Below are 27,645 nucleotides of genomic sequence, written 5' to 3'. Positions count from 1 at the left end.
GATTATTAAGATAGTTCTTTTCTTTTTTCTGTGTGCTGGACAGAAATAGGACGATTGTTGCTAGCTGTTTACATGATGACCAAATCATTTTATCATCTGAAGCAGAACACGTGTCATGTGTGAAAGGGGCAATAGTCAAAACCACCAGGACTGCAGGCCCGCGTGGGACGACGCCGGGCCTGCGCTTTCCTGGGCTGCGGGCTGGACTCCAGCAGTGCTACCTGTCCTCCTGCCTCCCCTCCTGACTAGAGGGGCAGCGCTCTAAAACTCTGCTGTGGCGTTTTGTTTGAAAATTTCAGTCAAGAGCATCTGCAGTGGGTCAGAAATGCACAAGAGCGGGTGCAGTCACACGGTGGTGGCTTGTCAGAGAGGGGCCGCGGCGTCACCTGAGGGGCTGCCGTTCTGTCTTCCAGAGGGGGTGCAGCTGCTCTGCCTGATAGACAAAGCTGCAGATGCCTGCCGCTACCTGCAGACGTACGGCGAGTGGAATCGGGCGGCGTGGCTGGCAAAAGTAGGTCATTGCCCAAGGTGCCTTGAGTGTTTGGGGTAGAGAGTTCAGTCTTGAAATTTGGACTCATGATTTAGCAGCAGTTTTTTGGCTGCAGAGTTGCTATGCAGATATTTTCTTGCAACTCTAAGGCTCCTGTTCTTTATGAGTGTAAATTACATTCTTATGGAGCAATGGATTGCTTTGGTAGCAGTTAAGTGAAAGCAGGTGGCCCCTTGCCCTGCTGGGGAGCTGGGGTGTGAGCCCAGACTCCAGCCCCGAGGTGTTGCCAGGTCCCTAGCTCCGCAGGCCTGGGTTGTTACCACTGCTCTTCATGGTAAGCAGCAAGGTCAGGGCGTGTGCTAGCAAAGCCGAGCCTAGCGTTGGCTTCACAGGAACAGATTCCATTTTGATTACATTAGAGTTTTCTTTATATAGTGCAGGATGGCTTTGTAACATGGGCATCTTTCTTAGGTCCGTTTAAGTTCTGAAGAGTGCGCCGATGTTTTAAAGCGGTGGGTTGACCACCTCTGCTCTCCACAAGTCAACCAGAAGTCAAAGGCCCTCCTGGTCCTCCTCTCCCTGGGCTGCTTTTTCAGCGTGGCTGAGACACTTCACAGGTACACCCAGAGTGCTTCGTGGCTGGTCAGGGGGACGAATACTTCGTGCTCTCTTGAGACTCTGTGGAGTGGAAGGAGAAGCCTACCTTCTAGGTTTATAAAAAAAAAAAAAAATCCTACAGGGCAAGGAACAGTCCATAATCCATGTTTAGTCATCTACACTTGGTCTAGGAGCTCTATTTTCCTACCAGTATACTCGCCAAACCTAACAGGTATCTATTTAAAAAGAACATAAAAGAAGTCTTCAGAGAATCAGCTTTGAATAGAACAACTAAGATGAAGGCCAGAGAATAGTAGGAAGGATGGCAGAGAGTGTTGCCTGTGGGGATGTCCCCTCCAAAAATAATACCTATCACTTAGGGGACATTTTATTTATTTAAAACTAAAGGGGGTTGAGGCAAATATGGCAAAAGACTCCTTGTTAAATCTGGACAGTGGGTATGTGGATACTTGTCCTATCTCTGTAGATTTGTGTGTATTTCAACTATGTTACAGTTTTTGTAAATATTAATTAGAAAAAGCCTGGGGCTGGGGCTCCTGGGTGGCTCAGTTGATTAAGCATCTGACTCTTAACTTTGGCTCAGGTCGTGGTCTCAGGGTGGTGAGATCTAGCCCCGCATCAGGCCCTGCACTCAGCATGGTGTCTCTTTGTCCCTCCGCCTCTGCTCCTCCCCCTGCTCTCTCTCTCTCACTAATAAATAAATAAATGAAATCTTAAAAAGGAAGAAAGAGCCTGGGGTTAGGGACATGAGCATTGTCCCCTGCTTTCCTCTGTGAGCCAGGGCTTGGGAAGGTGCTAGGGTAACTTACTGGCACTCAGATTTCCAGGGAGAATGGGTGCAAGTCTTTATACAGAAATACACCCTTGGGTGGGTCTACCCCCAAATGCTGTAAATCACAAAGCTTAACTCACTTTGTTCTCTTGAGCAGCATGAGATACTTCGATAGAGCTGCCTTGTTTGTGGAAGCCTGTCTCAAGTATGGTGCAGTCGGAGTCACTGAGGACACAGATATCCTTTGCTGGGATGATTATGTCAAGGAGGAGACAGATGGCACGAGGGGGTTCCTCTCAGTCGTACTGCCTGGGCAAGAACTATGTTATATCAGGAATGATCCACACTCAGATTGGCCAAAGTCAGGAAAGAGGGAGGAATGAGAGAGAATCGGGAAGAAGATGAGGGCGTCGCTGGCATCAGCTCTAAGATGGATGGAGAGGCACGTGGGCTGTGAAGGGATGGGACTCTGAATTTTGTGAAGGTTTGTTTGAACGTAAAAAAAGAAATAATTCAGGAAAGGTGTAGGAGCCTGCTACTTTAAAAATAGTACTATTTAAAAGAATGTACTCCATGGAATAAAATTTATATATTTATCTGGAATATACATTCTGGAATAAATAAAAAAGACATTGTTATCCATAGTGACAGTCTAATGTGGAACCAGACTAGGCACCTCAAAGATGCATGTCATGCCGGCAGGTCACAGTGGCCCCCTGCCGACACCACTTGAGTCACATGTTTTTCTTTGAAAGGATTGGGCCTGAGGATACGGGTCCCAGTTGCCCGTGTTTGCTGAGCTCTGCTTGTTCTCATCACATCTTCTCTTGGACTTATTACATTGTGGCCTCATTTCTACATGTCGGATACTCGGTCTTCTCTGTGTGTGTATATATTTTGTTTTGTTTTGTTTTATCTGTTACTGAAAATGAAACTGAACTTGAACTTAGTGCCCTATGTCCAGACACTGGTGAAGTTGCCTCCCGTTGGAAGGGGCCATTTGGAATGTCAGAGCACAGGGAAACAGGGCTGTCTGAAACCGAACACCTCCAGGAAGGCTTTGTTAGTGGAACCTCTCACTAAGCTGTGTCTGCCCCCAAACCACCCACCACTCAGCCTTTCAGATGCCACAGGGTATGCACTTGAGTCCTCTTTCTTTTTGTAGTCTTTAGTTGTGTTAGGCTTTGAGGTAGTCTAGGAGAATGTTAGCTACATCTTCCAGAAGGAGATGCTTTGCACTCAGCTCTTGCAAAGGGTAGTAGTGGGGCACACTGCAGATTGAGACCTCGCCTCCTCCAAGCAGGAGTCGCCCTCCCACAGGGAAGCGTGTCCGTGCGCGTCCCCTGCTGCCCTGCTGTGGGCCCGCTCATCCGTCTGAGTAGCGCCACGGAGCTGGTTTCTTCCTGCCTATAGGATCTTGGTGGAGTGTAATCACATCTCTTTCTGCCCTTCTTTTCCTTAACTGTGGCTTACAGAAACTCATCTCTGCTATATATGCAGATTATGCCCGAAGTTTGAAGAACCTCGGTTTTAAGCAGGGAGCCGTTCTTTTTGCTTCAAAAGCTGGAGCGGCTGGCAGAGATTTATTGAATGAGCTGGACTCCCCCAAGCAAGAATGGACCAAAGAGTGACAGACCAGTATGTGCTGGGGAGCCTGGCCTCGCAAGCCGGACCGGGGGCTGGTCTGGCAGTGCTCATGCTCATGGCCACAGTCCGGACTGCTGAGGATGCCGTCCTCCCAGGGTCCCCAGGAGCTGCTCACCACTTCTCTGAGGCTGCAGGTGCACAGTAGCCAGTGAGCATTTACATAGTCAGGAGCAAGTTCTTCGTCCTGTGTTTATCTCAGAGAAAAACCGCAAATGCTTCAGACTTGGAAAGGGTGTAACGTTTTATACTTTTGGAGACAGCTTTAAGAGTCCCTGGAAATACTTTTAATTTTTTTAAAACTTAAAATTCAAGTGACTGAATTGTTTTTCTCATTAACTGAATGGAAAGATATTTGAAAAATCTAATAGTAAGAGAAATTTGTGAGACTTATTCCCAAATATGTGCTGTGCCTGTGTTTGTATACAATCATTCAAGAGACAGAGCAGAGATATTTCAACAGTAAAGATGACTTACCAAAGCATTCCTTGTTTCTTACCTTGAGAACATAGAACTCTTGATTCTCTGTTTTAGGCAGTTGCTACATTTTGTAATTTCAAGCTCATAGGGAAATTTTAAGCTTTATGTTTTGTTCTAGTATGTGGGGTCTTGGGTATTCTGAATTTTAACTCCTCTGATGTATTATATAACCTCCTTTTTGAACTCTGTGCTTTAATTTTCTGTCTTTGCGTTTGTCCAACAACTGAAATATGAGATGTGACTATTATAAATTATTGCTGTCTGTAGCTTACCAAAATGATAAATAAAAAGGAAATTCCAGCCCCCGAACTGCTGTGCCGGAGGCCAGGGGCTGTGCTGGCTTCTCAGGAGTCATTTCAGCTACTTACCCTCCAAAGCCCAGGCCGCTTGCTGAATCCAGAGAAATTAGAGCGTAGGAATTCCAGGTGTGCGGCCGAGGATTGGACCAAACGCCCTCACCCTGCGCGGATCTGCCTCAGAGTTCCCGAGGGAGCAGGGCTCTCGGAGGTAAGGTGGGGGAGTGGCATTCCTGTCTCCCCTCCTGGATGTCTAGGGTGGCACATCCCCTCACACCCTCCAGCTAGAGTCATAGCCTCTACCCTTAGGTATCAGCTATCCCCTCCGACAAGGGACTGAGATCCATGGAGAGAATGGGCTTATCCCAGGAATGCCTGTTCCCAGGCCAGCACTTTGGCTAAAGTTCTAAAAGAAATCCGGGATGCATTCAACAGGCCTGTAACGGGCTCACTTCCCTTGTCCTTTCTGTGCCTGGGCAGGTTTACATTGGAATTCCTTAAGGCCATGGGCAAACACAGCCCTCTCTATATTGCCTGTGGTTAAATGATTGCCCACATACATTTTGTTTATTCAACCGTCAGCTACCTAAAGGAAAAAAATATGCTGGCCTTAATAAGCAGAGGGGAAAAAAGAAATCTTACTCTAAGTGGGACATTTTGAAAATTAAATATGCTTTGGATTTGAGGCCAACAACTAAGTGATGAGGCACTGCCTGACAGGGGGAAATGGAAGAGGGAGAGCGCCTGAGGCCAAGGGCCTGAAGTCTGTCACAGTCCAGTTACCCTTCAGGACAAGATGGAGCCCGGTCTGTCAAGATACAACCGAAAGTCCCACCAAACGACCTGGGAGCCCCCCTCCATGGTGACCTTGTGGGCCGGAAGCTGACTGTTAGCTGTGCTCACCTCTGGTGAGCGTCCGGGGACAGGAACTGACGAGGATGAATGACGCTCACAGCCTGCACTTCCGTTTGTCTTTTCATGAAGGATCGTTAGGAACCTCGTGTTACTGGTGTGTGAGCAAGAGCGGCTTCCCAGGGTGAAACCCACAGCCAGAGTGGGGACGAGAGTGACAGGGACTTTGGGGCTGCAGGGCCTCCCTGTGCCCGTGCCCATGGGAGTGCTGTCAGGGCTCCGGCCCCTCCCTTGGCAGCCAGTCCAGCAGAGGTGGGAGACCTGGTGTGGGGGGCCCCTGGGTGACCCCCTCCTCCTGGCTGGGACCATGGCCTGTCTCTCACTCGTACTTTTTCCTCCTCTGTTGCTCATGTTCTGCCAATGATGGTGTGCTTTAGGCCTCTCCGCCGTCTTGCTTTAAGTATTTTCATTGCTTTGAAAGTGGTAGCAGGACATTTTGTTCTAAAATAGTTATCCGAGGGGCTCCTGGGTGGCTCAGTCGTTAAGCATCTGTCTTCGGTTCAAGTTGTGATCCCAGGGTCCTGGGATCGAGCCCCGCATCAAGCTCCCTGCTCTGCAAAGAGCCTGCTTCTCCCTCTCCCACTCCCCTTGCTTGTGCTCCCTCTTTTACTGTCTTCTCTGTCAAATAAATAAAATCTTAAAAAAAATAATAAAATAGTTATCCAAGCAGCATCTGTGCACGCCTCCTGTTCCGCACTGCTATTCCTGCTCAGAGGTCGTCGACGGAACAGACCCTGGGATAAAAACAGTGCGCCCCCAGCTGTTCAGTGCTTGGAGACGTCCGCCGGCACGAGGACAGTGTCAGGTCTCGGTGGTCACCCACCGCATCTCGTTCTCCTCAGCCCTGGCACGGGACGGAAGTGGGGTGCGGAGGTGCAGACTTGGAGGATGTGCAGCAGGACGGCTCTGCCAGCCTGAGGCGCCGCAGGAGTGCATTCTACTGGCCAGTAGGCTTCTAGTTCCTGTCCTGCTTGGAACTGATGTGACGATGCCAGTTTGTGCAAGAAAGAACTCTCTCCAGTCAAATGAAAAGGCATTTTGAATTGACCCTTGAAGGTGTTGCTGTTTTAAAAGAAGGGAAGGGAAGAAGCTGGGCTCTGGGAATCCCGTCTGAGAACTGCTGGACCAGATGGTCAGGCAAGACGGAACTTGGGGAAGCAGATCATCCTGCGGTCTTTCCTGTCCTTAAAGGATCCTTCCATGTGTTTGCTTTTGCAGCCGTGCAGGACCCACTGAAAATAACCCCCGGAAAGCCCCTCTTTTCTCTCGCTCAGGATGTCCAGTGATTCTGAAGCTCTCAGGCGAGTCCCTTCAGGCAGTTTCAAGAAGCATTTTCCTTCAGCTTTTGGCTCTCTTGCCTAAAAAGACCAAATAAACACCACCACCACCCCTTACTTTTTTTGGGGGGGGGGGACACTGAGAAATAAGACATAGTCAAGGTAATAGTAACTGTTCTAAATACCAGAGAAGGAGAGACATTCTGGGTTCCACAGGCAATTTGGGTTGGTTTTTAGCTTTCCCTTCTTCCTTATTTATTTATTTGTTTGAGTGACAGAGAGAGTGAACACAAGCAGGGGAAGCGGTAGGCAGTAGGAGAGGGAGAAGCCGGCTCCCCACTGAGCAGAGAGCTTGATCCACTGAGCCACCTGGGCGCCTCCCCCACTTCTTGCATATTTGTATTTAGCACAGCCAAGTGCAGTTAGGGAAGAGGGTTGTTCCAGACCCTGTAATGTACTGCTTCAGAAAGACTGGGCTGGAACAGGTAGTTGAGAATTTAAGATCAGATAAAAAGACATTCCTCAGTCACTGCCTTAAAAATGTAGTCCCGTTTTCTCTGCATTTATGGTATTTTTAAAGCTGAAGTGAAGTGGGCTGATGTGGGGGCAGAAGGAGGAGGGAGAGTTGCCCAGGAAGGGGCCTCTTCACTGTGACCGTCCCTCTAGGTTAAGGGTCTGCAAACTAGCCTGGGGAGCTAATCCCACGCACTGCCTGTTTTGTAAATAAAGTTTTTCTGAAACACAATCCTGCCCATCTGCTCTTTGTCTGTGGTCGTTTTCATTCAACAGAGAGATGCAGCAGAGACCATATGGTCTGAAAAGCCTAAAATATTTAAATGTCTGGCTCTTTACAGGCAAGTTTACCCACTCCTACTCAAGATCCCACCTGCTTGCTTGTGATGAAATTTCAGGTGTCCAGCTGCCCTGTTGGGTGCAGATCAGTGTGAAGCCCTTTGCGATCTTCCTGTGACCGGGTGCACTAGAACCAACCTCTTTCCAGAAAGATGTTGTTTCAGCTTCATCCCATCTGGCTCCTTTAGAGGCCCAAGTTCCCATGGTGGTGGGTCTAGGAAACTACATACCCGGGGTGACCTTAGTTGTATTCCTGACAATTCTGAGGTAAAGGGCATCAATAGATGGTAGAAAAATTTAAGCCCAAGAGCTGTTTCATATTAACATTTTAAAGCTAATCTGTTTTACTGCAGACACCTCCTAACCTGTTCTGCTGTAAAAAAAAAAAAAAAACCCTCATTGTATTCCAATCTTTTGACATCTGCGCATCATCTTTAAGCCCTACTACTTCAGGCAGGGTAGAAGCTGGAAAACGCTTTTGTCCTAAACCAGTGGCGGGCACTGCCGTTGCTGATGCGAATCGCAAATCCATAGGGTGCACACATTTCTGACCATCCCACTTGGGGAGAGAATCCTGGGTCGGGGGAACTGCAGTGACTGATGGCTCAGGCTGCGTCTAATCCATGTGGAGGACCCGGGAAGTGAAGAACGGACGAGTCTGCAATACGATCAAATGGAAGAGCTCGGGAAGAAACTGGCAAACCGCTAAACTTGCACAGACACATGGAAGGGAGTGAGGAAAGGCGGAGGCCCAAGAAACAAGATTTCTCAGGCTGATCTGTGGGAAATGACCGAGAGTTTTCTTGATAACTACCTGTCCAACAACATTCAGTTCTACAGATTGTTGGCTTCCTAGTGGTCTTCTAGAATGCATGTCAATCGGGGATTTGAACAACACGCCCTCGCTTGTCTTAAATTGCTGATCTTTGCCAGGAGTCTGCCAACGAAAAGACAGGGTGTCCTGTCAAGCAGCTAGGAAGCTGTCCCAAGAGGATAGTGTTCTAGCAAGTCGCCAAGGCAGGTCAATCCAAATGGTGGTAAGAATCTGATCTAAGTTCGTGCTTTGGGGAATGCCGATGCACATTGCAGAGGGTCTGCTGGAGCCATACTCTGGCCAACAGAATAATTCTACTGAGTCTTGGGTTTTGCCTTTTGCCTCTGAACCCACTCAGTGGTGCTTGTGAACAAACACCAGCGTCTGAAATGTGGAGTCAAGGGGAGAGTGGAGCGTGGGACAGCGTGTCCTGCCGTCAGGCTGCCTGGCCTCGCCTGTAAGAAGGTAGCAATGTTGCCCACCTCTCGAGGTGGCGGACAGAAGGACGACAGATGCAGGGGCTTGTCAGTCTAGAGGGTGCTCCAAACCCCAGTCATGATCCAGAACGGGTGTGGTCTAACCTCCCCACTCGCTGGAGATGGATGGGGTGGTCGCTTTTGCTCACGATCCAGAGCCCTGCTGCCTGGCACTGCAGGTCGGAGCTGGGATTTGGACACAAAGAAGGAAAGGTGGACTCTTCGCTTCTCGAACCTCACCCGCTCTGGCATTGTGGAAAACTTGGGAGCAGAAAGCACTTCATCTGGAGCCCAGTGGGTTGCAGTCTGTCTCTTGAGGCAGCTCTGGAAACCTCCAGCAGCTTCCAGCATTTCTGAAAATCTCCCCCATGTAGCACATCTCCTGCCTGAGACTCAGATTCCCCTTCCTACATCCCCATCTTCGTTGCTGCCCCATCGCTTACCTGGGAGAACCACCACACGCCAAGTACTTCTAGAGCCACCACCGAGGCACTTCTGGGAAAAGAGGTAGGACTGGGGCTGGAGGGGGCAGGGGGTGAAGAGCAACCCCGGGGCACAAGGGGAAGTTCACCCTGACCAGAGAAGGGCTGAACAGAATCCACTGGGGGTGACCGTAAAAGGACACTCCGCAACAACAGGAGACAGACCGGGGATGGCGCACCGCAGAGATGAAGGGGAGCAGGTTGACACGAGGTGGTATCAGCCCTGTAAGGTGGGCGGAATAGGGCCAGCAAGCATGAGCCTGGGGTGTCCAGGCAGATGAAACAACACAGGAAAAGGTGTGGTCATAAGAATGGGCCCGGGGCGCCTGGGTGGCTCAGCTGGTTAAGCGACTGCCTTCGGCTCAGGTCATGATCCTGGAGTCCCGGGATCGAGTCCCGCATCCGGCTCTCTGCTCGGTGGGGAGTCTGCTTCTCCCTCTGACCCTCTTCCCTCTCATGCTCTCTCTCTCTCATTCTCTCCCTCTCAAATAAATAAATAAAATCTTAAAAAAAAAAAAATAAGAATGGGCCTGGAGCCAACACCAGCAGTGGGTTGCCTCTTTCGGGAGTGCTGGAGCACGTCCCCTGGGGCAGGGTGGGCCCCCGTATGCTCCATGTGACTGGCTTTTTGGGAAAAGCCAGAGAGGGGGCTGGATTTAAGTCAAAGCTGCCCTCCGGCACAGGAAGCCTTCCCACCTGCCTGTGTCCTCAGGTGGCCCCCTTGACTCTGCAGAGTGTTCTAGAAGGGTTACCAACAGGCGTTGAGCAATCACATTGGAAAGTTTCCACCTTTCCTGACACATGCTGTGGGACTAAGCTCTTGACACGCGTTCTTCTCATCACTTTTCATTTCCTTTAGCAAATGCACATGGGTGTTTTACTTAAAGGCAATTCTCTGAAAACTTTTCTAAGTGGAGTGTTTAGTCTGATGACGTCTATTGTAGTTAATGAATACAGAAAAAAAGCACTTTCGAGAAAGAAAAATGACGTGTCCTTGTTTTGTATTTTCTTTTCTGAAATCTGTATTTTCTTTTCTGTTCTCCCAAGAGACAACCTCTGTCCTGCAAAGCCAGTATTTCAGTTTCTACGGGCAAGGGATGGGGAGGGTGGGGTGAGCTCTGTCACCTGCCCCCTCTCAGCCGCTCTGTTCTACCAGAGCCTGTCCCGCCCCAGCCCACCCTAGCTCTGAACTCCAGCTCTGCCGTTTGCTGGTTGTGAGACCCTAACATGTTAATCTAGCAGTCCCGTGCCTCAGTTTCCTCATCGGTACAGTGAGCTTGATGACAGTGCTTCCCTCATGGAGTCCTAAAGCTCTTGGGACAGAGCTTGGCATGATGAATATTGGGTCTCATTATTGGTGCTGTTTTGGAGAAGACCATTGTCAGCGGGAATGTGGAGGCCTCTCATTTGTTGCCCAAAGCCCAGGTCCCTAAATCAAACAACCCTCCCTTTTGGATGGTGGCCTCTCCGGGGACCTGTCCTCATTTCCTGCTCACATTAAGATCTAGTAACCCTGAACCCCACATGGAAGGGTGGTGGCTCTCTCACTGCTTCCCCCTCTCCCGAGGACTCTCTCATCTGGGACAAGGCTGGGTTCAGTCTGTAAGCTAGGCAGAGGAAGAAGGCCTGGCAATCAGCAGGAGCAAGATTTAAAGAACTGTCTTAGCATCGGCTGTTGGAAAGAATGCTTTTTCAAAACATTTTAAATGTTTTCTGTCGTTGTTTAAAAAATGTAAATTTTTAAATGCTTTTTGAATGCTCCAGGTAGATTTATTTGCAGCACTGGAAGAGGTTATACCATTTTGGTTTGGAGTACTCTCCTTTCGTAAGGAGACTACTGAACAATGCTATTGCTTTGTTTTCTGTCCTTATTTTTAATGAATAGCAGGTGCTTTGGGGGAACTGAAACCCCACCTGTGGGCTGAAAATCTAAATGTCCGTGTGCAGCGCCTGCTTCATCCCTCCATCACGGGCCTTGGGACAGACGTGGCTTCCTCCCGCCACCAAGGAGGTGGCTTTGTTCCCAAGTACGATGCGGGAAGAGAACAGTGCTTGCTCTCCGTCCTCGCGTGGGCAGGGCCTGTGACTGCTGGTCCTTGGAGTCCTGGTCTCGGGGATTCTCCTGTTCAGGCCGGCTTGCACTGCTTCGTCTACGTGGGAGTCCTGGTGGGATGAAATTCAGTTGACGAATCTCCCAACAGCCTCATGGGCCCACACGTTATGGACAAAGACTAAAACCAGGCAGGGCTTCTGATGTCATGAGTGGTGGGGATGCCGCCTGCTCTTGCAGGGGGAGGAGAGGGGGAGACCGCAGAGACAGGTCCAGAGAGGCTGCTCCCTTCGCTTGCATTTGCCTCCAGGCCCACCCCTCCCCATGCCATCCCCTTCCCCCTTTCCTGTCCCCAAACCCCAGCAACTTGGCAGCTGGCCCTCCTGGGAGAAAATTGATCCTCAGGAGGCCACTGGAGGCTACTAGGACACTAAACGGAGAAGCAAGTCCCTACTAAAGCAGAGTGGCTGGAGCTCACTGCCCCGTTCCCGGAGAGGGGTAAAGGCTAGTCCGATCATCCATAAAGACCCAGCTCCCATGTGAAGACACAGGGCGGGAGCAGCTCACTTCTGCCCTTGGAGAACCAGTGGCCAGATGGGGGCCCAGGGAAGATCACCCTTTGTGAGCCTGGATCTGGCCTGAGCAAATGCTGCTTTATCCCTCTGATCCTGAGACTGATCAGTGGTTGCAGCAATTTGATTCTAATACCGTGGTTGTGGTGGAGGGAAATGGAAGCGCCATGCCTGGGAGGTGAGTGGCCAGTAGCTTTTTACAAAGTAGTCGCCATGCTTGGAGAGTCTCTGGGCTGCGTTGGGCAGCCCAGCCCCTGGGCTCCCGGACCTTCGGACTGTGATCCCGGCAGAGAGCAAGCCCATGGCCATCCTCCCATGCCCGAGCCACGCACAGAACCCGCTGGGGGACCGCTGGCTCTCCTGTAGGGGCTGAATGGTGTCTCCCAAAATTCATGTCCCCCTGGAACCTCAGAACGTGCCCTCATTTGGAAATAGAGTCTTCGCAGACCTTGGTGATTAGATCATCAATCCATGTCTGGTGTCTTTACAAGAAGAGGAGAGGACACACAGAGAAGGTGGCCCTGGGAAGAGATTGGACAGATGCAGCCGTCAGCCGAGGAACACCAAGGAGGGGCAGAAGCCTTTAGAAGCCAGGGAGCCTCCAGAACTGTGAGAGAATACATTTCCACTGCTTTCAGCCACCAAGTGTGTGGTGGTCTGTTACGGTGGTCCTAGGACTCGAACATGCTGCCACTGACCAAAACCGAGGACCCAGAATCCCTCAGGGACTCCCCGTCACAGGGCCCACACCCCCTCCTCCCAGAATAGTAGGAATTCCAACTCCACTCTCCCGGCGGAGGGCCTCTAGCTTGCTTTTGTTTCTCTCAGAGTCTGCTTTCCAGAAGGAAAAGAAAGGCTTCCAGTTGTACCTCTGGAGCTGGAAATTTTATTTTCAACCAGCTTTCCCGAGCCGGGCTCTCCGCCTTCGGTGTTCAGCGCCTTGGTCTCAGCCGCTCTCACCACGCACTGCGGGCACATCTTTCTGCTGCTTGCTGCTGATCGGACCAACTACAGGCAGCAACAAATTCCTAAGCCCACAGCCCAGGAAAGTCTGCTTGGCCGTTGAAACCATCCAGACCCGTGATTGTGGCTCGGGGAAGATTCCACAGGTGGGAGGGACTCTGTGGTTTTAGCTTTCCAGGCTTCTAAGGCCAAGATTTTTTTTTTTTTTTTCCAGTATATCCCAACCTGTGTTCCTTGGAACCATAATGTCCTGCAAAATATTAACAAACATTTTTAAAAGCATCATCACCAAATTAGTTTGGGAAATGCCAAAATAAATAGAGTTAAATAAGTTTTTTATTGCAGACCTTCCCAAGGCCTTTAATATGCCAGATACACGTTGTGTGCCTCCAAGCAATGGATTATGGAATTTGGAATTCCTAAACCTATGTGGCCACGGTCCTTACCGTGCTCTGCGTGCTCCTGGCTGGTTGTGCTCTTTGGCACTTCCCTCCCTTCCTTCTTTCCTGCCAAGGCTTTCTCTTCCAAGTGCAAAAAAAACACCCTATCCCTCTAGTCTGCCCCCATAAATCAGTGGACAATGCCGATTTCCAGCCCGGAACCCTTGGCCAAGTCTCCCCGCAGACCATTCACTTTCAAATGACATAGAAGGTCCTCGGTAAACCAGGGCCGGCCCACCTCTCCCACTCAGCACCTGCCATTTGTGCCGTGTGACACACTGGTGGTTTTTGACCATGCAGTGTCATCATGGCGTTGCTCTTGCTGTCTCCCACGCCTCCCCTGCCTCCCCTGCCCCCCGCCACGTCTCATGCCTCTGAGCTCAGCGCAAGACCTCCTGCTCAATTCCATAATGCCCCATTCCTCAGTCTGTTTCCTCCACTGGGCTGGAGGCCCCAGGAAGGCAGGGCGGGTCTCACCCAGGCGGCATCTCTAGCATTTTCCACAGGTGTCTATACACCTGCTGCTTCATGATGGGTCAGGGTCTGGGGCATCCACAGGCCATGTGTTACTAGAGGGCAAGGTTCCTGCCACGACAGGCTGTTGGGTCCGTATCCCACTGGTTTTGGGGCCCTTTGCTTCTTGCCTTATGGGTCCGCTGTGCTTGCGATGAGCACAACCACCTTGTTTGTCGTGTCCCTTGAGCCTGGAGTATTTTATGTTTAAGGGGTATCCCTTCTAAGCACCATGGACTTGGTTTTTTTGTTTTTTATTTACTCTTTCAGTTAGAGTGCTAGACCACTTACACACAACGTAGTGACTCCATGCGATGCGGTGGAAATCTGCAATCTTTACTAACTGTTTTCAGTTTTCCCTGTTCATTTAATATCCTTTCCCCCCACTCCCTGGTCTTTCAGATGAGTATTTTTTAATACTGCATTTCCCCACTATGATCTTGTTACTTATACATTCTGTTCTATTCATTTCACAATTATCTGGGGGATTACAACACTCATCCTGACTCATTATTAAAGTCTAACATAAATTAGTACTTTTACCACTTTCCGGACAGTGAAAAGGACCTTAGAACATGCTAATTCCGTTTACCCCTCTTCTGGCTCAGGAGCTATTGTTATCATGTATTTTAATTCTATGTATATTTCAAACCTCCTCAAGACATAATTACTGTTTTACGTGGTCAGTATCCATTTAGACTTGCCTCTGCCGGGATGGGTCCTTCCTGTCTTACCCAACTGCCACCTGGGACCCTTCTCCCTCTGCCTGAAGAACACCTTCCAGTGGGGGCTTTATTCTGTGTCTCCTGGTAATGAATTCTCTCAGCTTCCATCTGTCTTCGCTGTTTTTGTTTTGCTTTCATTTCTCTTGTGGGACATTCCAAGCATACAAAAGTAGAGAAAGTAATGTAATGAACCTCTATGTACCCATAACCCAGCTTAAACAATCATCTCTCAGCTCCATTATTTTAAGGATATTTTCACTGCATAGTCTAGCCTGGTAATTAGTTTCTATTTTTTTCTTTTTTTAAAAAAAAGGTTTTATTTATTTATTTGTCAGAGAGGGAGAGAGACAGAGAGCAAGCACAAGCAGGGGGAGTGGCAGGCAGAGGCAGAGGGAGAAGAAGGCTGAGCAAGGAGCCTGATGCGGGACTCGATCCCGGGACCCTGGGATCATGACCTGAGCTGAAGGTGGACTCTTAACTGACTGAGCCACCCAGGCAACCCTAGCCTGGTAATTATTTTCTTTCTGAAGACACTCCATCATCTTCCCACAGCCACTGTTTCTATGGAGAAGCCAGTTGTCAGTCTTACTGATGCTCCTTTGAATATGCCTGTTAATCTTTGATTCTTGGACATTCTATATAAAAAACTTTGATAGAATTTGAAGGGGGCTGTCTTCCTCCAGAGGTTTCCTTTTGCCTTTTGCAGGCAGCCAAAGGGAGATGCCCTAGCAATCCCAGGTTACCTTGATCCAGTTGGGAACGGAGATGATCCCAAACGGGCTTTGAGGCTTGGGAGGGCTGGTCTATTTCTAGTTGACTCTTATTTTTAGAGCGTAGGGAGCCTTTCAGGGCCCCTAACCCCACTCTGTCCACTGCAAGGTCCACTTAGGTTCACAACCTCTCCATCACCTTTCTTTTTCTCTCTTTCTTTCTTTCTTTCTTTCTTTCTTTCTTTCTTTCTTTCTTTCTTTCTTTCTTTCTTTCTTTCTTTCTTTCTTCTTTCTTTCTTTCTTTCTTTCTTTCTTTTTCTTTGTTTCTTTCTTTCTTTCTTTCTTTCTTTCTTTCTTTCTTTCTTTCTTTCTTTCTTTTTCTTTCTTTCTTTTCTTTCTTTCTCTCTTTCTTTCTCTCCTTCTTTCTTCTTTCTTTTTCTTTCTTTCTTTCTTCTTTCTTTTCTTCTTTCTTTCTTCTTTCCTTTCTTTCATGTAGTGTTCCATGATTCATTGTTTGCATATAACACCCAGTGCTCCATTCAATATGTGCCCTCTTTAATACCCATCGCCAGGCTAAACTATCCCCCCACCCCCCTCCCCTCTAGAACCCTCAGTTTGTTTCTCAGAGTCCATAGTCTCTCATGGTTCATCTCTCCCTCCGATTGCCCCCCTTCTTCCGTAACCTCTTTTAAACACAGAAAAAAACCATTTTGGACACTTCTTGAAGAAGGCGGTAGGTAAGTCTCCAGTATCCCTGGTGCCTCTGCTGAGCAGGTCACAGGCCATAGCTGGCTCGGTGGTAACTGCCAGATAAGGTACCTTCCTCCCCATTCAGTGAAGAAGGCATGTCGTGATCTGCCCTGCCACCATTTCCCACCATGCTCACCTTCCATTCCTGAGCAAATGGCCAATAGTGTCAAGGTCCACAGTTGTTTTTTTTTCCCTAGATTTGTGGTTATCATATTTGAAGATGAAAACATACAGTGTCACTGGCTCAGGGGTATAATGAAATGTACACACATTTCTAGTGTTGCACAAAGAGCCCATGAGCAACTTGATTTGTGTTGCTTGATTTTAATATAGTTTAAGTTCAGGTGCACCAAAACTTTTTATTTTACAGATAACAGGGACCCACAGGCTCTAGAACAAATCAGAAAGGCAGACATTGCCAAGGCGGGGAGCAGTCATAAGTGTGAGTGAGACAGGCAGGGTGCAGTGCTCCCGCCCACCCTGTGTGAGGGGGTCCGGGGCCCCAGGCTCAGGAAGGAAGAGCGGGAGCCACCACCCAGCACCCGCTGCCTATTGGCACAGGAGACTAAGGCCCTGAGTGTCAGATCTGATCTTTCAAAAGAAGCTGAAAGTCCAAATAACTTCACAGAATATCCAGATTTTTAAATGTTGGCTTGATTAAAAAAAAAAAATCCTGTACAAGCCAAACAAAATACACCTCTGGGCCAAAATTGGCTTTCGTGCCGACAGTTTGTGACTCTCATAATCATGAAACCAAGAAAGCACCAGCACCACGCTTTATTTTGTAGCTTCACTATGTTCATAAGCAAAGAGCCAGAAGATGCTCAACTCTTGGGAGCACCTTGGTCTTACTGCGCTACCTACGCCCCCCACCCCGTCCCCCCTCCCCTCGCCCCTGGCACGCTTGGGTTCTAGCGTGTGTCCCAGGTGTTTCTGCCTCGTTCCTGGTCACCTGAATTGTAGGTGCAAATTTAACAACATGCATGACCCCACGGCCTCGTTCTGGTGGAGGACCGAGGGGTGGGGTCTGAGCATCAGAGGTCCGCACAGTGCCCCAGACTATTTTAATGTGCAGTCAGGGTTGAGTGTACTTGGCTTATCCCTCTCCAGTCCTGTCGGAGTGACGGTGGCCGAGAGCTGATGTGCCCAGGACAGCCACTCCATTCCTCAGAGGCCCCGATGACTTAGAAAGGGCCATCTTCCCAGCATAGGGGTGCATTGGCCTCGCCACAGACTCGTGGGCCCATTCCCCAGACTCATCACAGGGATGGGGCAAGAGCATGGGATGTGGGGCATCGGGAGATTCAGAGCGGCGTCCTTCCTGTCCCTTGTTGGCTGAATCGGGCATTTTGCTCTGCCATCTGAAGTTCCCCACTTTCAACATTTTGGTGAAGCTAATGCTGATAAAATGGAAAATGTCTGCAAGCAGCTAGGAAGCTGGAGGGCAGTGCATACCCCGACGCTGGCTTTCTGAGTGTTCTCTCATCCCCAGACAGTTCTATGTGTCCTAGCTTGGCCCTGCCCTCAGCTCCCAGGCAAACGCTCCCACGCTGCTTCAAGCAGGTCCTTGCCCCGGGGGCGATCTCCGCTCTCCTCATGCCTGCCCCGTTGTCACCAGAGCCTTGGCGGAAGGCCACGTCTGGTCCAGGGCACACGGCTGGCACGTGGCTTCACTGATGACTGGCACAGCCTGTGGGGAGGAGGCTTTGGTCCTTGTTACCAATGTCGACCCCTTGAATGCCCCTCAGAGAGGTCAGTGGTCAGTGAACGCCTAGCCCCCACCTCTCTGCTCCCCTCCCAGGCTCCAGCCAGCCCTGGCTCTCCCAGTGTGACCCCATCTCCCTGTCCCTCCTCCCCCAGTCTCTGCCCTCCTCCTGTCTGGACCTCTTAGATCCCAATTCTATGCTCTCCTGGCCCTCGGGGCATTGTTATCTCTGAGAGTGTGCGGTCATTTTCATACAAAAGCCCCAGGACACTGCCACTGTCTTCTTAAAGTGACTATATTTTCTTCTTTTTTTAAAGAGATTTTGTTTATTTGAGAGAGAGAGAGCGCGAGAGAGAGAGCGCGAGCAGGGGGAGGGGCAGAGGGAGAAGCAGACTCCCCGCTGAGCAGGGAGCCCTCCACAGGGCTCCATCCTTCAATCCTGGGACTCCAGGATCGTGACCTGAGCCAAAGGCAGACGCTGAACCATGACTGAGCCACCCAGGCGCCCCAAAGTGACCATACTTTCAATAAGAAAAATCCCGTGAAGGGGCGCCTGGGTGGCTCAGTTGGTTGAGCATCTGCCTTCAGCTCAGGTCCTGGGATCTGAGCCCCACATTGGGGCCAGCATCTCGGGGTCCTGGGATCGAGCCCCACATTGGGCTCCCTGCTCAGGAGGAAGCCTGCTTCTCCCTCTCCCTCTGTGGCTTCCCCTGCTCATGCTCTCTCTCTGTCAAAGAAAAAGAAGGGAAAGAAGGAAGGAAGGAAAAAAAGAAAGAAAGAAGAAAGAAAGAAAGAAAAGAGAAAGAAAGAAGAAAGAAAGAAAAGAAAGAAAGAAAGAAAGAGAAAGAAAAAGAAAGAAAGAAAGAAAGAAAGAAAGGAAGGAAGGAAGGAAGGAAGGAAGGAAGGAAGGAAGAAAGAAAGAAAGAAAAGAAAGAAAGAAGAAAGAAAGAAAAGAAAGAAAGATCCCTCCAGTCCAGGGTCCACTTGGGAGCGGTAGGAGGACAACCTGGCAGGTGTCAGAACGGAGCGACGTCGGAGGCACGTGGCACGGCCAGGTGCTACAGAGTGGTATCCACAGGTGAACAGAGGGCAGAAGAAAGAAGGCCAGGTCATGCTGTTCATTTAAAAATGACTGGGTGATGGACATTAAGGAGGGCACGTGACGTCATGAGCACTGGGTATTATATAAGACTGATGAATCACAGGCCTGTACCTCTGAAACCAATAACACACTATATGTTAATTATTGAATTAAACTTAAAAAAATAAAAAAATAAAAAGCGAATTACTGGGGCACCTTGGTGGCTCAGTTGGTTATCTGTATCTTGATTAATGGCTCAGGTCATGATCTCGGGGTTTTGAGGTTGAGCCTGAGGAGTCGAGTCCTGAGGATTGTCTCTCTCCCTCTGCCCCCTCCCATTTGTATAATTAATATAATGTAATGTAATATTACATATATATAGACATGAAAAAAGTCAAATCTCTACAACAAACTCTTGCTGGTCGTTATGTCTACATGGTGGGATTATAGATGGTTTAAAATGTTCACCTTATCGGTATTATCTATATATTCTAAATTTTTTAACAATAAAATTGTCTCATAATAAGTGATACTGTACTGTTTGATTCTGATGACAAAAAGACTCAGCCTACCAATCCCCAACCTGTGCGATGTCCTTCCTCGGGGCTCCCCCTGCAGCCCACAGGGGAGGGTGAGTCGCCGTGTCCCAGGCTCCCCCATAGCCCCGGGACCACCTCCCTCAGAGACTGTGGCATCACAGGGCCTGATAAGCCTCCCTCTTACTAGGCGGGGCCCTCCTGCCTATCAGCACCCGCAGAATATCCTCATCACAGTGCTGATTTTAGCTGGGACCAATTCATGTCCGCTAATTCATTTTTAGGTGCAATTTGTGGTCTACCATCTGTCTTCCCCATTGGGCTGCATCTACAAGGGTAGGAGGAATCAAATGACCCATGGCTAGCTCAGTCTTTAGAATACATGGTGAGTGCTCGATAAACAGTCACTAAGCGAGTGCATGAATGCATTCAAATTAGGACTGTCTCTGAAAGTTCAAATCCCTGTGCCTGATGATGTCAGCCATCAGATGCATCTTGTTGAAATGCAGAAATCCTGCTGGACAGCGGAGGCTCTTTGTCCCTCACTGCATTAGCACTCCCATCACCCAGATCAGAGAAAAACTTCTTACGTGTTTGTCCCTGAGGAGTCTTGCTCTCTGCAAAAGCTCTGAGCCCACCTGTGTGATGTGGGGACCCTGATGTTCTCAGAGCAGTGGCATTCCCAAATATGAGATGAAAATAAACTCCTACGTTTTTTCATCTTATTTTAATTTTGAAGTTGCACAATACGGTCAAAATATATATATACCATTTCCCCTCCGGACTTCTGTTTCCAAAGAGAGAGCAAAGGTTCTCCTGTAGCACGTGCATCAGCATCACCTGGAGGGCTTACTAAAATGCTGAACCCTGAGCCCCACCCAGAGTTTCGATTCAGAAGGTCTCGGCAGGAGGCCTGAAAAGCTGCCTTTCTAGTCCCTTCCCAGGTGATGCTGATGCTGCTGGTCCCAGCACCGCCCGTGAAGCATCCATGAGCCAGAGGACTCTGCCCGGCTGATGTGGGGCGGGGGGAGGGGGGGAGCTGCAGCCCTGCCCACCGTGCTCTGTGGCCTGAAGAAAATCACTGCCCCTTCTGGGAATCCCCTGCACTGGGGCTGCCCGGTCAGCATGTCCTAGCCAGCACTGGACAACAGAGGGCAGCAGAGATTGGGAAACGGAGTTGCTTGGACAGCTCAACCCCTCTGAACTCTGGGAGCCACTCCAGTGTCTTCTGTTGGATGGTCTGTCCGGCAGCTCAGCACTCCAAAAGCCATTAGCCGAAGGAACAACAACAACAAAATGTCCTATTTCATTTGTGCTCTCTTTTGTGACTAGGAGCAATAAATTGATGCTTTACATGGAAGCTTATTTAGTAGAGTCAGGTGATACTAAACCACTTTTATAGTCCTGCACACAGGGAAACTGAGGCCTGGAGAGGGAGAAAGGGCCCATGGCCACACATTGCAGCAGGCTCAGGATAACACATAGGCCTATCACTCCGTCCCATTGTGAGTCTTACATCCGCTCCTAGAAGAGAATCAGGCCAGGTGGCCTTGAAGTCTAGCTTTCTGCCATGGGGCTCTGGGGGGGGGGGCCCTCTGGAAGAGGCCCAGGGGCCATGCGTATGGGAAGGATGTGAGTGGTTTGATTTGAGCCCCATGAGTTTAAAGCCCCCTCCATGTGCAGCCAGAAAAGAGAGTTCCCTACAAATATTTGCCCCAGGATTCCCAAACATCTAATCAGAGACAGCCGATAATCTTGGTCTGGCCCCCCTCCAGCAGGTCTTCAAACAGAGCACCCCGTGCTCCTTTTCCAAGTATGGACCTGTTGGTGTGGGCCCACTCCCCAGTGACTCTGAGTCACCTGACCCCACTCATCAGGTCTGGGGGTGGCCCTGGGATCTGCGTGTCACACAGGCTCCCACGAGACTCAGGCTGGTCTTCCCCAGCCACACCTGGAGAATCAGTGCATGGAGGTTCAGCCTGGGTGCAGAGAAGACCAGAGGCCTGGCCAACTCTGGAAATCTCCTGTCTCTGTCCTCAGAATCACCCACCCTCCAAGAGGAGCATTCCTTGGTTCTGATAACTTCCTCCAACTCTCTCTGAGTGTCCTGATGTTTGGGACACTCAGAACAAGAGCAAAAGTGGAGGCCCCATGCCTGCACCTATTACTACAAAGTTATTAATCAAAACAACAAGCTGTCAGATAAGACATGGATTATTTTTCTACCTTGATAAATACATCTTCCTCATCATCTGGAAGGTCAGGTTTGAATTTAGAAGTCTCAAGAGTTGCCTATCAGAACATGCAGGGCTGAGAGCTGGGCTTCGGCCTGCCCCCTTTGAGGTCCGCGCCCAGCACTCTGTTGGGCCACATGAACATGTGTGAGTGCTCATGCGCGTGTACCTGCAGCCCCACACGTCCAAGTCTTGCCCCCCCACACACACACCCAGCTGTGCTGCTCCCCCACGGACAGAGGCCCACACAGGCCCAGGTACCCAAGACGAACTCTGAAAGGTCAGGGTGAAGGGCTGGTGGGCACGTCCTGGTCCTGGGAGGTCTCACCCTGCAGGCAGGGTGGAGGGAGCAGGTCCTCCCCGACCCGCCGGGGTCTCTGGCCAAGCCTGCCTCGGGGTTAGCACTGCCGGCTCTCCAGCTTTGAATACCCTGTGCTCAGTGCCCATCACTGTGCTTCACCCCCCGAAGCGTCGACGTCTCCCCTGCACACACTGGGTTCCCTCCGTGTGGGCCTGTCCTCCTCAGACCCTGGGCTCCCAACTGCTACCCTAATTCCCACAGGTGGGCTTCTCAGTTCTGAGAGAAAACGGACTTGGGAGCCTACTCCAGGAGGCTCTGAGGACCCATGGGACTTGAGGGAGGCTCAGGAGGGGGGCTGGTCAGACAGGGCAATTCAGTGGCCGTGCAGCTCCGCCCCCAGCCCCAGGGGGCTTCCAGAGACCTCCCCCCTTTAGAGAGAAGGCCAGATCCCTTCGCCACTTCCAAGGCGGTCTCCGGGGCTATGAGTCTTGGGTGTGCTCAGTGTCTTGGCCGTGCTGAGGCGGACGCGGGCCCCACCCCAGGCCGGGCCTTGGTGCTGCGGGCAGGGTAGGAGGCGGAGGGCCTGGATTACGAAAAGCTGCCAGGACAGGCCTGTTTGGGGCACCCACAGCCATGCCAGGGCTTTCTCGAGTCTCGGGGAGCCCGGTGGGACAGACGGGTGCAGAACCCAGGACTGAGCAGGCCGCGTGGAGAGGGGGCCACAGCTCGGCCCGAAGGCGGGGGCTGCGCAGTGGCCACGGGCCGGCACCCACAGCAGCTCCTTCTCCAGCCCCAGGAGAGGAGTGCGCTCCAGGCCAGGGCTGAAATGCAGCTTTCTGGGCCCCACACCGCCCCCTCTGAGTCAGTGCGGCTGGGACTCTACATTTTAACAAGTGCCCCAGAAGATTCAGACGTATGCTGAAGTGTGAGAAGCACAACTTGGAAATATTTTTCTATTCATCCAGTCAACTGGCATTTACCAAGTGTTCCCTCCCTTGACACCACCAGACTCCTGTCTCCCGCGGCTGACAAACGGCCAGCTGTCCCCAGGCAGATTCCCTCCCTCCGAGAGTCTCACCTGCAACTTCCCCTCCTCAGGGGCGCTCCTTCCGAAATGGCTGCCACCTCTAGGCCCTCTCCACCGCATCCCTTCCTCTAGCTCCTTCTTGGCCTTTACTACAGGCACCAGCTAGCTTGTTGGTGTATTTATTTTACTCATTGCTGTATCTCCCTCCCCGGAATGTAAGCCCCCCTCCACCGCCCCAGGCAAGGGCCTGATGTGTCAAGATCACGCCTCCCTCCTCAGTGTTGCTGGCATTTAACAGGCTCAGTGAATATCTGTTGAATGATGAATGGGGCCACCACGACTCCGTGGATCCCTGTCGCTTCCCAGAACGAGACAATGGGACACGGGACAAAGAAGGCATTTGAAATGAGGAAAGGTGTAGGTGGCGGAAGCCTCACGTCTTGAAGGCCCAGCATGGCGGGCCGCCAGCCTCTCTCTGGGGACACGCGCTCGTGAAAGGCAGAGAGAAAAAGAGACCAAGGGAGCTCACAGACAGGGCGTCCCCCCTCACGAGGAAGGATTCAGGGCTCAACACGCTTCCTGGGGTCGGGTCTGTACAGGTAGAAGGAAGGGGCCCCAGTCGGCTCCCAGGCTGGGCCAGCCCAAGGCCTGGCAGGAACCTTCCCTTCAGAACCTGCTTGTACGTACTTGCTCCCCTGGCATGCCTTGAATTGTTTTTTGGCTGCCTTGTTAGGAGATTCAGCTTTCTTTTAAAAAGATGAAGAAGAAAGAAAAAATAAAAAAGAACCTCCAGCAAGGGCTTGACTAGAGCTGACCCCAGAGGAGGTGGGGGCAGTAACCGATGGGCGCTACATTTGTCTAATTAATCTTCTTGTCGACAAAGTTGTTCTTTGCCGGTGCCAGCCCCTGACATCACCCCACAAGCTTGCCACACTGGTTTGTATCCAACTACAAAGGCTGCCTCTGACCCGGCCCTAAGCTCACCAACCACCCCCCAAAACGCTGCCTGGACTGGACCCCCGAGGAGACCAGAGGTCTCCCGCCAGCTTAGGGGGGCGCTGAGGAATCACAAACCTGGAGGGCTCAGGTGGCTCTCCAAACCTTAAGGAGCCTGGTTCCCAAATAAAACTCAGAGCTCCTGAGCTTCAGGTTAAACTCTGACAGGTTCAATTCCATAGGGCGGATCATGGTTGCCATGGCCGGGTTGCCCCAGTGGGAAAGCGGCAAAATCAAGTGCCTTCAGGGCCCAGGCAGGCGTGTGAGTGAGTCCGATCAGGCCTTGGGAATTCGGGGCACTGGGGTCAAAGGCTGGAGACAGGGCCAGCAGGTGGGAGGCCAATTTGCAGACTGTGCAGGTTCTGGAACCCCTGGTGGCCATCACCTGCCACTGCAAGAGTCTCTTAACATCAGGCCTCTTCTCGTCCAGGCCTTCCCGTTCCATCGCCCTCGGCTTTTATGGTCAGGATCCCCCCCCTACTGATTTCCTGCAGAGCATTCAGCACCATCCACACGCGCCCTATTTATTTGCCTGTTAACCAAGCTGCTCACCCACCAGCTTCTTAACCAAGTCGCCCGTGGATGAAATCCAGGGGCTCCGTACACTTGGATGAGGAAGCAGTTACATCATTCCTTTCGCCAACCTCTAACAGAAATTTAACGTTTTCTTCAATTATGAGTACAGGCGATTTGTCACAGCGTGTCAGCAGTGCCTGTGACTTTGTCACTAACAGAAATCATAGCTATTTGCATATCACATTGCAGTTGGGGCACTTGTCCCGAAATATCATTTGTGCCCGTCGCGACATGAAATAACAATAGTTAGCATACTGGTCTGTAGATCTTGCTACACTATATATTAACAAAGAACATGACTATTGCACAATTTAAAAAATATTTTGGGGGCTGTGTTTTAGTATAATTGGTTGCTTTGTAACTCCGTGTACCTTATTTTATGTGTTCTCAAATGTTTTGAGAAGGAGCCCAGGGGCTTCCCCGGACCGCTAAAGGGCCTAACACACTGTAAGCCATCCCTTTGGTCCACTTTTGTATCATCAGCACGCCCCGGGGGTCCTGGCGCATGGGAGGTGCTCATTACATTTTGGGGGGGCTGACTTACTGAATGAACCATAAAACCAATGAATGAATAGTGATGGGAGCTAAATATGACCTTGCCTGGGTTCAGAGACCCATGTATCTCCGAAGAAGCAGAAGGCTCTTGGGACCATTTGCCACCTGTGCTCCTTTCTTCAGGAGAAAGAAATCCATTGTCCCACCTGGAGAGGTGGGGACCCTTGTTTCCCCATTTGGTGGACTGACCAAAGTGTCCCCGCTGAGCAGGACCCTACCGGACCATTCCCTATGCTGTTACAGCCACACGGGCCTCCTGAACCCAGAGCTGGAGATCAGGGGATGTTCCCAAAAGGACGATTTGGTCCTTCCCCAACCGGGCATCACCCACCTAACTAACTCACCCTGGTTCTGGAGAAGGTTGGAGCCGGCGGTTCCAGCTGCGCTGCCCGCTCCGGCCACGCGATGGCGCTGTGCGCTCGGCCGCGGCGCATCCGCGTGTCCAGGCCCGCAGCGCGGCTGCTGCGGACTCCTGGCCGGGACTCTACGCCAGATACTCCCCGTTCGGTTCCTGCCTCCAAGCGGCCGTGGGACTCCGGGGTCTGGGAAGAGTACTCGCCGAAACCTCGCTGAGGTTAATCAGCAGCCGGTCAGTTACCCATCAGTTACTCATCAGTTACCGACCAGTTACCATCAGTTCCGTGGGGCTGGAGATCAGCCCCAGGGCCCAAGGCGTGGGAACTCGAGGGACCGCGGGCCCTGGCCGGGCAGGAGGGGGCGAGAAGGGCCGGGTTCTCAGTGCTCTGGGGCTGAAACCCCAGAAGCCGGGCTTTGAGAGCCTCTAACTCGCCGTGCACGCCCTGTGCCCTCAGAGGGGGCCATCGCGTAGAGGCTGCAGCCCTGCCGCGGGCGCAGGGTGGACTTGAATTCCAATTCCATCTCCGCCTTTGCTTCCCTTTCCTCTTTTGCAAAGTGAGGATAACAAAGGTCCGGATTAGTTGGCAGGATGGAGATGATGCTAGAAAAGGCTTACTCGGCCCAGCGCCCTGTGCTCAAGTGCACTGGGGGAACTGAAATCATCACCCTTTGTGGCCAGGGAGGCCTCGATGTCATCATCCCAAACGGGGAGAGCCTCCTGGATGGTTGTGGAATTCAGTGAAATGCATGAAAAGCTTACACGGTGGCAATGGGAGAGTTAACCCTGATGTTCCTGAAAGAGGACTGGGCGCAGGAGGCAGACACCCAGACATTCCTCTTCCTCTCTGATAATACAGCCCCCCAGGCCCTAGAAGTTCATGCCAGGGAGATGGGGTGCACACTGTACCCGGCTCTCCCATTTCTAGATGGGGGTTGCTGCTCTTAGAAAGGAAACTCGAGAAGGTGGCGAGCGTTCATTCCCAAGACCGTGGAAAACTGGTTTCTGGTCAGAGGCTCAGCACAAACCCAGCTGAGGTGTTTCAGGAAAGCCGTGGGGCGGCCTTGCTCCTGTGGCTGCCCTGGCCCCGTTCTGAGGCCCGTTCTCCCAGGCGGTGTCCCCAGCACAGAGCTCCCTCCCGGCCTGTGCCCCTGCCTGCAGTCGGTGGGGCATGCAGGCTTGAGCCCAGCTTTCCCTGAGTCAGCCAGGGCCCGGGGTGTCCATAATTAAGAGACACACGTCAAGAATGTAAATTCCTGTGGTTCCCAGCCTAGAAAGGGTTCATTTGGTGCCTCAGGACAATTACAGGCTGAGAGAGTCTGAAAGAGCCAATGTTACTGTTTAAAGTGTTATCAGTTTAATGAACTGCTTATGAACTGTTAATGCATGCAAGCGTAAACACGGCATCTGGGTTTGTATTTTATTTGTAGACTTCAAACCTGGCGCTTAGTGTTTTGAAAATGCCAATTAATGGTGTAAAATGAGAATTTCTAATAGGGAGGAAGAAGATACTTTTGTGATGTGTCCCAAAACAATCTCAAAACATATCTAACATACACACACACACTCAGATACTCACAATAAACACACACACACACACACACACACACACACACACACAATATGGACACAATGACCAAAAAGATTTTTTTTTTTCACTGAAGAAGCAGGAATTTGCAACTCTGTTCTGTGTTGTTGCAACAATTTGGTGTGTTTTTGCTGGAAGAAAGAATAAAGATTTTAAAATCAGAGGTACCATCAACACAAATTTCCCAAAAGTTGTTCTAGGAAATCTGTCATTTCTACCCATGTCCTCCAGGCCAGAAAACAGTCTACAGTAATATTTACTGCGCTTTCATGAGAAGAATTTCCAAGCTACCCCTTGAAGCAATGAAGTTGGATTTGGAGCAAATGGAACATTTTGAAATTGCTTATTTTCTTCCAAAATTTATATTTTTCTTCCTTATTTCCTGTTAAATCAGTGCCACTCATTAGCAACCATATTTTTATATTATACACTCAGCAGAATTTTCTCTCCATGACTATGTTCCAAATTAAACTTTTAAGTATCCAGAAAAAGTGTAACGAATGTTTGAGTCGGTCAGAAGTCACACTAATGAGAGAGAGAGAGAGAAACATACATACAACTTTCTTCTTCTCTTGGATAGATGTTCCTTTTTATCTGCTTCGTACTTTGGGGGTGCTTTTATTCCTTGGATCTTGAAAGGACCGTTCACAAAGCAAGAAGGCTCCGGAAAATGTGAAGATGTCCGAACTCAGAGCCATTGAAAAGTTCTGATGGGTGCTGGCTTCAGGGAAACAAAGGCGAGATTTGGATGGGGCTGCCTACAACCAGTTGCACCACGTTAGAGCTGGAAGGGAGTCCAGTCTGGAAGCCTCATTTTACAGATGGTGTGGCAGAATTCCAGAGTGCGACAACAGT

General features: G+C 50.6%; 1 protein-coding gene across 1 annotated transcript in view; it reads left to right on the top strand.

The window, feature by feature from the left end:
- WDR11 (WD repeat domain 11) overlaps window positions 1–4,313 on the top strand; it is a 56,610-nt gene extending 52,297 nt beyond the window's left edge. The window contains exons 26-29 of the mRNA XM_088020225.1: window positions 414–511; window positions 962–1,107; window positions 2,038–2,118; window positions 3,355–4,313. Coding sequence (XP_087876351.1) covers window positions 414–511; window positions 962–1,107; window positions 2,038–2,118; window positions 3,355–3,511 — 482 coding nt within the window. The 3' untranslated portion in view covers window positions 3,512–4,313. The remainder of the gene's footprint in view (window positions 1–413; window positions 512–961; window positions 1,108–2,037; window positions 2,119–3,354) is intronic.
- The last annotated feature ends 23,332 nt before the right edge of the window (window positions 4,314–27,645 follow it).

The sequence above is a fragment of the Eumetopias jubatus genome, unplaced genomic scaffold (assembly GCF_037043125.1).
Source record: "Eumetopias jubatus isolate StellerSeaLion01/CBP00866 unplaced genomic scaffold, mEumJub1_p1.0 scaffold_17, whole genome shotgun sequence".
Classification (NCBI taxonomy): Eukaryota; Metazoa; Chordata; class Mammalia; order Carnivora; family Otariidae; genus Eumetopias; species Eumetopias jubatus.
This window is presented reverse-complemented; position numbering and strand designations above follow the sequence as displayed.